The 12757-nt window shown below is 36.6% G+C and overlaps 1 protein-coding gene across 1 annotated transcript; it reads right to left on the reverse strand.

Moving 5' to 3' along the window:
* Nucleotides 1–5791: 5791 nt before the first annotated feature.
* LOC149799695 (uncharacterized) lies at nucleotides 5792–11288 on the reverse strand. Its single transcript, XM_089959050.1, has one exon. The coding sequence runs from the start codon at nucleotides 11072–11074 to the stop codon at nucleotides 9092–9094; it is 1983 nt and encodes a 660-aa protein (XP_089815176.1). The 5' UTR covers nucleotides 11075–11288; the 3' UTR covers nucleotides 5792–9091.
* Nucleotides 11289–12757: the final 1469 nt, after the last annotated feature.

Genomic DNA, 12757 nt, shown 5'->3' on the forward strand with positions numbered 1-12757 from the left:
ATGTGAGAAAGCTTGCCAGTTGCTTCTCGAGGGTTGGTGGTTCTTTCCGGGGTTTTCCCGAGTTCTTCCTCCACCATTAATACTGGCCGCCATGTATAGCCTGAAAAATGGCGTTAAACCCTACAACAACAACAACAACAACATGCTTCGTTGTTTTCAAAACTTCGCATAATTCATACATGGCGAACACAAGTACGAACCTGATACTTTGCGCATACGTGTGCACTTCACACAAACTAGGTACTTTACAAATTTTCTAACATGGCATACGCATGCTTCGATATTTCGTATGTGCACTTCGTATTTTACAGACACAGTTTCAGCATGCGCACTCCATATTATTCGATACCCGCTTCTTTCCTGGCATACGCAATACTCATAGTCGCGTCAGGTACTTGATCGTATTTTATCATGACGACACTTAATTTCTGGTGAAGTGGTTTTGCTATATTACTGACTTCATGGATAGATGGATCCTTTTCAAAATAGATCATGTATCATAGCACATACATATCTGTACACAACATATCATTAGAAATAACATATTGTGGCTGGCTATTACCCTATCTCCACTGGATTGGAGCATTTTGTCATTCATACTTGAGATCTTTTGAATCACAAAAAACATTTCAATGCCATTGGTACAGAGTCGTACAGATACAAACTACAAATGTTTTTGATAATTAATCCAGTCGAATATATTATTATATTACGATAATATGGTCCTAATAAAACTGATTGATACGATTGCTCAGCCCCAATTAGTAAGTCGTGTATAAGCTAAGGTATTATTACAAGCTATGGCTTGATGTCTAACATTTGCCGCAGGCTAGAGTTAATCTCTTACGCAAGGTTACCGGGACCGGAGAGAAGACCCGGCATCTTGAATCGGTGCAGGCGTTAGATCGCGCGACTTCCCACCTATGTGTTTCAGCTTAGTCCTAAGATCAGAGGAGCCCGCGAGGAGGAACAGGCGTGTTCTAAATACGTCCCCACGTGGACAGACAGCGAGAGGACTTTGTCCGCTAGGTTCGATTGGATCGGGTTACAGTGACACCCAATCGGAATTGAGATAGAGGGTGTGATAACCAGTTCGATCCTAATTATAACTTCTAACTAGCTATCGAAAATTTAGTCTCGCCTAGGAAGATTGCTGAGCAATATCTGGTTACTCCAAGGAAGCCACTCTTAATTTGGCGGTAAAGCTTAGAGAGGGGATTCTAAGGAAAGACAAAACTTCGTAAACATCATTAAGTTATTTGGTAGATTTTTGCAGAATGTTACGGCATTGTAATTGTAATTATGTGTAGTATGTATACATAATTACTAGGATCGTTTATTACGTACAATTACCTTTGTTGTGTTTAATTTACATGCGTATTTGAAAAATGAGTTTGAGTATTATGTAGAGAATTATTTAGATCGTTCGCTTGCGATCAGAATTAATTTTGTAATTCGCTATTAGGTTACTTCGTAGCAAACTAGTGCATTTATTAATTTGATATATTAGAATTTACACATGCTTGAATTGAAAATTTGGAAAGTGGTTGAAATGCGTAAGATTATTTAATATGGGTGTATAGATATATCAGAGCATGGATATCTAAATATTTGCGTACTTTGTATGAGTTGTAATGTAAAGAAATGTGTCTAATTCGTGTGATTTTGTTTAGTATAATTGGATTAGGAATATATACTGATGTGACGCAATTTATTGATGTATGTATGAGAAGTAATTGATATCGTGCTTTTATTACGACGTTGTTTTGCCATACAAGAACGTATAAGTATTTCGATGTGAATGAATGCGTGACCGAAGAAATTTAATAGCCGTTATCTGATGATAGGCTAGGTATAGTGTGAGATGAGAGGGCTAAGGAAAATATTGTACCGTCCTTGTGTTTTCACAGGAAACTTTTGGGGGGACAGAACTTCCGGTTCAGTTGAGTCCCGAGTATCTAAGAGGGAAGAAGGAAGTGAGACTAGCAGAGCAGTCGGAGTCGACAAAATCTAGTCGGTGGAGAGAAGGTGGATAGAAGGTGGAGGTGGAGGAAAAGTAGTCTGGAGGAGAAAGGGGGGGATGAGGAAAAGGAGTATAGAAGAGTCGAAGTGGAGAAGAAATTTGGAGAAAGTCGGGAGGAAGAGGAGAATGAATTGGGAGGAATAGGAGACAAGAATACACCTACGAGTATAATACAATGACAGGTGGAAATCTATCTCACACCACTAATCAAGTGAAGCAATATGCTATCACAGGGTCGAGCGGAAGTAGAGTACTTGGAAAATCCGAAGCACTTGACTATTGAATTGTTATTAAATTATTATTCGTTGAATTTCACTTTTTGTATATTCAATCATTTAACCGTCGGCATTGGTGGCTGGGGGCTCGGAGCTTTACATCTATATTTCACTAATTTAACTTCCAACCAAAATCGAACCTGGGTGGGACTTCTATAATAATTTAAATATAATATTGGGAACACCCCACCCCAACCATAGCACACGTCCCACAGTGGCGGCATAACAACCCGTCACACCACACTGATTCTGTTAGATCTTACAACACAAATAAATAATTTCTAGATAAACAAGATCTTATAGTCCTCTACTTGACCTCAGGTCACAATTAACATTTTATATTAAACAAATTAGTACCGAATGAAAAATTTCATTCTGGAAGGTTCCAAATGTTTGTAATATAAAATCTTAGTTATAAATAGAAAATGTATTACTAAAATTATAATAAAGAACATGGTAAACAGAATGACATTGACTAAGGCAAAGATAATAATCCTAATAGATAACCCATACTTATAGAGAACAATTAGCTATGTATTAGTTGTTTAAAGAATATTTATAAAAAAAATTCATGACTCAGGTCAGGTGGAAAATGAACCAGATATATTTTCCTGTAGCTGGTCACATGACCACAGGAATTTAACATCCATGAAGATGCATTCAATAATTCTTCTTCGTCCAGGGCTGTTTCAACAATTCCAGTAAGTTCCTTTCTCGACTTCGTGTGTGTGTGTGTGTGTGTGTGTGTTTGTACTAATTATGGGTTATATATTTTCGTTGTTTACATCTCTACTACGCATTTGCCTTCATTTTGCCTTCAAAGGAGCATGAAGGAGCTACATTGCATGATGATTTGTCTTTCTCAGGCGTACTTAGTGTGTGTACTTTATCAGCTTATGAAAGTGAGAGTTAAGCTAAACACACACACACACACACACACACACACACACAGTGCTTATAAACTTAGTGGCAAAAATAAATGTATATAACTATTTTCTTCTCAGAGCTTTCGTCAAAACGCCATTCCTTTTTCAATTCATACATTTGATAATGGTTTTCTAGTAAATGATATATATAAATATACTAAAATTATAATAAAGAATATGGTAAACAGAATGACCTTGACTAAGGCAAAGATAATAATCGTAATAGGTAACCCATACTTATAGAGAACAATTAGCTATGTATTAGTTGTTTAAAGAATTAAGAAAAAAAAGAAATTCATGACTCAGGTCAGGTGGAAAATGAACCAGATATATTTTCCTGCACCTGGCCACATGACCACAGGGATTTAACATCCATGAAGGGTGGCCGAGTGGTCTAAAGTGCTCTCCGTTACGGATCACTGCCATCTCACCTCTGTCTGCGTGGGTTCGAGTCTCGGATTCGGCCAATGTGGATATATGAGAAAGCTTGCCAGTAGCTTCTCGAGGGTCGGTGGTTTTTTCCGGGCATTTCCCGGTTTCTTCCTCCACCATTTATACTGGCCGCCATGTATAGCCTCTCCTGTGCTGAAAAATGGCATTAAACCCTACAACAACAACAACAACAACAACAAAAACATCCATGAAGATTTATTCAATAATTCTTCTTCATCCATGGCTGTTTCAACATTTCCAGTAAGTTCCTTTCTCGACTTCGTGCGTGCGTGTGTGTGTGTGTGTGTGTGTGTTTGTGTACTAATTATGGGTTATATATTTTCGTTGTCTACATCTTAACTACGCATTTGCCTTCATTTTGCCTTCGAAGGAGCATGAAGGAGCTACATTGCATTTTGATTTGTCTGTCTCAGGCGTACTTAGTGTGTGTACTTTATCATCTTATGAAAGTGAGAGTTTAAGCTAAACACACACACACACACACACACACACACACATATATATATATATATATATATATATATATATATATATATATATATATATATATATATATACAGTGCTTGTAAACTTGGTGGCAAAAATAAATGTATATAACTATTTTCTTCTCAAAGCTTTCGTCAAAACGCAATTCCTTTTTCAATTCATACGTTGGATAATGGTTTTCTAGTAAATTATATATATATATATATATATATATATATATATATAGAGAGAGAGAGAGAGAGAGAGAGAGAGAGAGAGATTAGGATCTAGCACGTGGGCCGTAAATTCAGTTTATTCACCATACTGCAGTTACACTTTTGAAGATTCAGTCCACCATTCGAGTAGCTAAAACTACACAAAGAACATGACAGTATAGATAATCGGATGTGAACAACTAAGTAATACTATAAACATATTTAAGCTTAGTGAATCGAAATTTTATAAATCATAGGTTGTTTTTAAATTTCATTCATATGGTAAAGCTAAAAATATTTAGAAAGCGTAAAAGGGGGTATGAAGTAAACAAAATCACATTCGTACTTTGTACAGAGTCGGAGGGAATAACTCGATGGATTTGGCGTCTGGGCCTGACGTTCTCTATATATTTTTTTCTCTCGCAAAATACATATTTACAAGTTAAACACGGTCATTCCTTGGAGATGATTTTATATAATTAAAATGCGTTGTATTCGTCTCAGAATGCCATTTTCCTCATTTCCCTAATGTTATATAAATGTTAACGTGTGAGAAAACTTGCCAGTAGCTTCCCGTGGGTCGGTGGTGATTACTAGGGTCTTTCCTGGTTCTTCCTCCACCAAAATATGCTGGCCGACATGTATGATCTATAAGGTGATTAAAAAAAATGATGTTAAACCCCACAAAACCAAAACAACCGTATTCTCTATAAATGTGTGTTGAGGTTAGTGACATCACGGGGGGGGGGGGGGGCGGTGCGGGGGTGCGGACCGCACCGAGTGACACCATCAGAGGGGGTGACACCAAAATGACTGTCTATAAAATTTAGAATTTTTGTGGAGGAAATAGTTTCATGGGGATGACACCATGAGTTACCTTCCCGCACATGACAATCTATACATTTTTTGAATTTTTGTGCAGGAAGGTGGACCATGAGGATGACAACACGAGTTAACGCACAGGGTGACACCAACCCGAGTTACGCCACTGGCTGACATGTGTGTGTTGTTGTTGCTGCTTTTTGTTGCTGTTTTCATTATTTATTTATTTATTTATTTATTTATTTATTTATTTATTTATTAAATCTTGTGGATAGTAAAATGTATCCATTAATTTGTCTGTTGTCGTGAATAAATTTACATGTCGAGAGTTGAATTCCGTTTGGTTTTTGTAATAGCCACACATAACCTTTCCAGTCTTCAAGCTTCTCTTTCATCATATGATGGTCTTCTTGTGTTCAGTAGTGAAAATGCCCTCTTGAACTAGAATAATCATCCCCCAAACCGTTATCAAAGTGTTGGACCAAGTAATAAACGGCAAACTATTTGAATCGACACGGGAAATCGGTTGGAGAGAACAACCTACAGAAGGTAACCTAAAAGATCTATTTGGCGATTGATACCTTTGGGTAGAAAAAAAGCGTGTATATGGAAGAAGTTGTGTGCCACTTTATTATTTCCTAGAAACAGACTTACACAACTGTAGAAAACTTGATAATCATTTTAACGGACAATAGATTCCTATAATTGTATTATTTTTAATGTAATTGTTTTTTTGTTGCATTTGTAACGGATATTGCCATGATCTGAATTACTTAAAATCAGGCAGTGAAAACCGCCTTGCTGTCAGACTTGTTTCAAACTCGAGTCAGACAATTTACGACAGATGCAAATACCCAACACACATAACCTGATATCGGGTTTGTTTGTTACACTTTTATTACGTTTTTCTTTGCGTTGTCCGTCAGAATATGGAGTACATAGTGTCGTCAAAACCATGTTGTTTGCCAATGAAACATAGGTTACATTTGTTTGCATTACATAATTTCAGTTCTTTGCAAACAAACAAACAAACTATATAGCTTATAATCTTTAGACGCATATTACTTAAGATTTATCAACTAGTGACCCTATCCAAGCTAATCATCTCAGATGGATGTCAGACTCATCAAGCGCATGCGTGATGTTTTTACTTACTTGTTGTGTTAAGCATTTTCAAAACAAAATCACTCGATAATTTTTCGAAACTCTGGAAATAAATTATAGTCAGTGTTGCACATAGGATCACAGAGGCATGGAACAGTTTCCACACCTTCCAGATTTGGGTGACACACATCATAGTAGATATAGAAAGCAAAATAACAGTACATAATACACTCATTGACAGTGAAATATAACTGAGATAGTCGTATTTGCTTCGACAGTTTGATACATTAACGTTCTGGTCTGCACATTACTGCAGTCAAACTTTTATGATGTGCTCAAATAACTCATGAAAACAATAACATGTCTGAATATCTTGTTACCCTAAATCGAGCTGGACCATGGGATTTTCCGGTTCGGATCTTGCTCTCGTACAATGTGATTGTGCATTCATTATCTGCCAGCTTTTATTATAGTAAATACCAATGTTTTCTGATTTACTTTAATTTCCAAACAAACAAATAAATATTTAAAGACAAACTGTGCATTTGCATAATTTAATATATCTCTTCTTTCTTTTTTTATTTTTTATTTCAGCCTCAAAATAGAGTAAATCTTTCTCGTCTTTGGGGTGAGTTTAACCTCGAATATGCGTTACACAAGCGGCCGTCAAATACTTTAGGTGGCGCTCACCAGATAATATGTACTTTTGAGAGAGTGACGTATGTAAGGTGAAGTAGTTCGTATTTAAAACATGCACAGTGGAGAGAACGTTTGATACCTCTATGCTACATTAATGTAATATATGTGGATGATATTTCTTTTGGACATTGTACTTTTGGAAATTTTACATGATTTAAGCACACTGCTAACTAAAATGACTGCTCCCTTGTGTTAAAAAATCAGTCTGAATTAGTCTAAAGTACACTATACATAGCAGCTATTCAAATAGGGAAAATGAATTTTGCCAGACTAGACAAAACCAGCTTCTGAAAGTGCAATGAATGAATTACCAAATATATAAAATGTAAAAAAGTTATCGGCTCTTTTTTATACAATTTACCGCTGAAGTTCAGGAAGTGAAAATGACCAAGTAGAGCTAGCACTTTTTTGAAAGATGCACATTTGAAGTAAGGCCAAGCTGTATACTCTATAACCCATAGTACACCCATCAATCATACACCAAAATAAAGGGAATTAAAGGTTCTTTGCATTATACCTAAGATATACAAGGTCTTTTTCAAATTGCCAGTATAACCAGTGAGGAAAGCCGGTGACATTCTTTTTCTTTAAAATCCTAACTATGCAAAATGCGAAACTGTATAGCGCCACCTCATTTACATTGCAACTCGGGCGACTATCACAAACTTTGAAGGACTCATGGTACTAATTCAGTTCCCACAGTAAAAATATGCAAACCCCATGATATTAAAAATTCAATAACTTAAAATTTTTGAGTGCTCTGATCAAACCTATATTTATCAGTATAGCTGAAACCTGGATGTCAGCTTCTGTGTTGAGGAAAGGATATGAACCGCGGCATTTTCTGGACCTGCATGTGTTTGAAGCATGTGCTTTCAATTCCGCACCAAAGAGTCAGGTGTTAATTTTAGTAATGAGTGTTCCAAACTCAAGACTTTTAAAGGACTGAAATTCTTTCAATAAAACAATGTCTCTTAAGTAAAAAAAAATCCACTTAAAACTAGGATAAGCTCTCAAAAGATTCTTTATCCTACAGCATAACTTTACATTATTAACCAATCCTGGTCAGCCTAACCCATATATACTTTATTTTAGTTTCACCCTAACCCATATATACTCTATTTTAGTTTCACACATTTCCAGACTGGTTCCCATTTTTCCATACCATTAGTACCGTGTGTCCTGAATGTTTTCATTGCCAGATACATTGGTTTAAAGATATTCATTACCATTTTACATTTTTTTTTTATCACCTTTTACAACTTTTGTCACTGCTAGCGCCAAAACGAGGCGTGGATGGACATCCACTAATGAAAAGTTGAAGGAGTATTCTTCGATTTTTTTACTTGACGAAACAGCGCTCAGGGAAGGACTTTGGTTAGGGTGGCCAAATTCGAAATTTGGGGAACACATGATTAAACAGTTACGGGATATTCCCTAATCGTGTTTAAATGTTGCATTCTATCATTAATTTGCAGGCTGTAATAAGCATAATTCTAATAACTTGAAGACATACCTATATAACTCGTCCAAGTAAAAAGCTGGTCAAAATGACTCAATACTCATATAGGTCACGCACTTTCAAAATAAACTACTCCCCCTGGAAGCATTTGGTTAAGTAACAATGTTATTTAATTCCCCGTAGAAGTAAAGTCAAATGTTCAAAATAATTTCGGTCCGTGAAATGAACACTAATATTTATTTTTTAATGTTAAATGTATAACTTGTGTTCTGAGCAAAGCTTCTGGACTGTATTTTTTTTGTGGGGAGGTGTTTCTTTTCAATTTTGGTTTACTGAGGGAGGGGGCAGGCTTTTTTATGCTGACCAGTTTTTCAACTTAGATTTCCAGTTTAGAAAGTATCAGAGTTTGCAGCCGCTACATTTAAAAAAGAAAGAAAGAAAGAAAAAAAGCAGATCAAGATTTCCATCAGATAATGGAAACAATAAAAAAAAAATTATTGCAATTACACCTGTTATCTCTGCATATCGGAGTTTCAACCTTGCTCATCCACTAGTAATAATGTAACTTCTACATCATTATCTGTTGCGCAATTTAATGTTTCTTCATATGATTTGTTTGAAGCGTCCTGAACATATGTGTAATGCATTCATTGATATAGCAGTTTAAATACTTTCACTTCATTGGATGCCTTTTCAAATACCATAAGCATGTTATTCTTGTCATTTAAACTTATTCCCACTGGATTTTTAAGCCCATGTTCACGTGAAAGTATAACACCTATTTGTCTACCTTCTTGTGTTAAAAGAACTATTGTGTTAGAATCATGCCCACAGCAATAGATAATCCCATTCCGATCCAAAGCAATCCCTAATGCCGTTTTCAGGTCATCGCTTTCAAATGTATTAAGCCTTCTACCTTTTTTATTCATCGTCACAATTTTGTTTTTAACTGTGTAGTAGATATTATCAAGGTTTACACAGTGTGTATTGAGATGATTGGTCAACTTGTCAAATGATTCTATCTTCTCCACGATTTTAGATGAGGAATCGAACTCAATAAGTGAATCTCCTTCAACATTAACGTCTACAATAATGTTTTGCTGATTAGAAGCTATTCCAAAACAGTCAAACCCAACAGAAATTGTTCTTAGTATTGCAAGAGTATTAGTCACACCGACAATGTATACACAGCTTCCATCTGTAGTGACCGCTGCATTCTGATGATCAACTAAACAAACGTGTCTTGGCCGTTGGGCCATAATTAAATGACACAAAAAATGAAAACATTTATCGAAGAGCTTTAACTTCTTATTTCGCTCATCTGATAGTAAAATTCTGTCATCGTGAAGGAAAATACCCGAATAGATGCAGCAATCTTGTGTGTCATCATACATTTTCGTATTGATCGTCACTATTGAATCTGGCTGAGAACGAGGAATAAGCATCGCCAGTTTGTCAAATGAAAAAGCTGACGGTAATCTAGGAATTCTTGATGCTTCACGCGACCATTGACCTATGGTAGTCATTGAATGAAACATGTTTTCAAATGGCTCGCTGCAACTAAATTCAATTTTAATGTCTTCAGATTTACTTTCCAGTGTGTCATGTTTTCTCAAATAGTTCAGAGCGTGTTGTGATACTTTTGTCGCAGTCATGAATAATTCAACTTTGTCATCAGAATTGGTAAGTTCCAATAGCATTTTCTGAGACGTCTCTATTGCGGCTATAGCACTCTTGCATTCTGCAATACGATCTGAAATAGTCAACGCGTCCTGTTTACACATTTGTTCTAGTTCTTGTAAAGCTGCCCGTTCCAACCGGTCTACATGCTCTTTGGCTGCTTTGGTCAATTCTTTGATCGTGGTTGTTTTTTCTGTTTTCTGTTGTTGAATGGATTCAAGTGTTTGTGTTGTACGTTTTATAAGAGATAGAAACATTTCTTTTAGTACATCTAAACTGTCCAATGTTGTCTGATAGTGTCCCTTCTCTTTGGAGTCCTTCATTAAATGTTCCAAGGTAAACAATCCATCGCAATTTTTGTGATATTCCAATGCACATTTACAACAGCAGAGTTCTTTGTGCTGTTGACATGAATATTTGTATTTTTTCATATGTTTGGAACACCGGTACATATTGTTTTCAGCTGCATTTGAATTCGAAATAGCTGGCATTGTGTGTATTGTTATAGAGTGGTTCCTGCTCATCTTGAATTTGTTATGATATTTGTGACACTTTTGACAGAGATACTCCATACACGTGACACAGTAAGCCACGGAGGCTCGGTACTGATCGTTCGTTAAACATGGTTGACAATAAACAGGGTCATCCTTTTTGGACTGGTCTGACGCCAAAAGTGAAATAACAGTGGAATTTGCTGAAAGTTTTGAAGCCCAGTCTTCAGTGGTCTGGTGGGAGGCAGGTGCTGGGGTTGGACTTCTACACACGGGACATGCAAGAATATCTAGTAGTGTCCCTTCCTCTCTCAGACCGCTTACATGTTTGCTAATACACTTCTCACAAAATGTGTGTAAACAGGCCAATACTTTTGGTGATTCGAATGTTTCCAAACATATAGGGCAGTTCAACTGTTTATCCATATCGTTCTGGCCTTCTGCCATCGTAAAACTCATTACTTCCTCGTTGTGAAGGTTAAGACAATGTATATTGCACAGGAAATACGACAACTTGAGCCCACATTATGAATTGGAGACTCTATGCAACACATTATACTTATCTGTTAATGCAAGTCAAAATATCAGATGCTCAGCTCAGTGTTATTTGGCTATGCTTCCGAATATATCGATCATTCTCGCCATTGTGCTGTCAAGGTTGTCTCACTCTAGTACAATGCGATCACGTGGTCTCTAACGCAGCTATCAAACTACTTGTATATCACGTGATATAGACAAGCATTTTGAACTACATGAATGTAAATTGGATGTCTGACAAAAACACTGCGTACAAAAAATCCGCGCAAATAGGGTGAATAAATACTTTACACTCCAGCACCCAACGAGAACAAAAAGAAAAGAGCAATAATAAAGTTAATCTTTATAATTATTTAATCATCGTTGTCGTCATCGCAGTCATCATCTATAACCTTTAAATAATAAACAGTGCTACCTTTTTGCGCCATCCCCCACATTATGTATTTTATACATTTTGTGTTAAACATTATCAAATGACTAACAAGGTATAAAGTGGCACAAATAGATGAAATAATGCATCCATTATAAATTATGTGATCGACGGGAAAAATTTCATTTGTCCTGCGCAATATTTAAGGAAAAGTAATGTCTGTGTGTGATTTGGATTTTTAACGTAGCTTTAACAATTTTTCGGTCATATTGCTACGATGTTTGCAGTGTGACAGTTTATAGTGATGTCTAGCACTGGGGCATCATGCCTCAGACATAGCATGATGTCCTACCCAGTCACATTATCCTGACACCAGGCCGACCAGTCCTAACACTAACCTCTTAATTCTGAGCGCCAAGAGAAGCAGCTGTTAGTACCATTTTTGTAAGTCTTTGGTATGACTCGGCTGGGATCAAACCCACGACCTCCCGCATCCGAGGCGGACGCTCTAACCACTAGGCCACCGGAGCGGTCCATGAAAATTAATAGTATGCAGTTTTGATATCAACTAAAATACCTTCAAACTTACCAAACTATGTAGAAATTAGCCTATAGTAAGCAATCACATGCCTTCAAAGGCCGCTTTTTAATCATTTCCTAGAGTTGGTTTCTTAATATAGATTTGACTGGGGTGAGGGGCGTAAACATTCATGAAAGGAGTCAGTGGGATGGAACCAATGGTGGGCGCCCAGGACGCTCGGAAGCTCGTGCATTTTAAGATTTTTCAAGGTATATTTTTAACGATCTAAATGCAAATGAAATGTACGCTAGGAAACGTTATGGTGATTGTAGTCCAAGTTTTTTACTTGTTCTGTTTTGGGGGTGGTATGGGGGCGGGAATTTGGTCATTATAAATTTTTCAAGTTCGTGTTAATACTACTTTTTAATTAAAAATTATTTATTGTCATTGACTCATCATTTTCATTTTTTAAGTGCATATATTAATATTTGTCACACAAGAAGACTGTAGAGACCCAAGCCATCAGCAGAATAAGGGAAGGAATGATGCAGACAGCTCGTGATGATGAAAGGGTTAGCTTTTGCTCTAGTTTTGTGAACTACAACAACACACTAAAACTGCCTGAATTCCTCATTCATATCGCTTCAGAATACGATGATACACACACACAAGGAACAGCATGAAAAAGCAAACATTTCTTATGTTATTAGCTAAC

This window comes from Sinohyriopsis cumingii, chromosome 5 (assembly GCF_028554795.1).
Source record: "Sinohyriopsis cumingii isolate HCF-2022 chromosome 5, ASM2855479v2, whole genome shotgun sequence".
NCBI lineage: Eukaryota > Metazoa > Mollusca > Bivalvia > Unionida > Unionidae > Sinohyriopsis > Sinohyriopsis cumingii.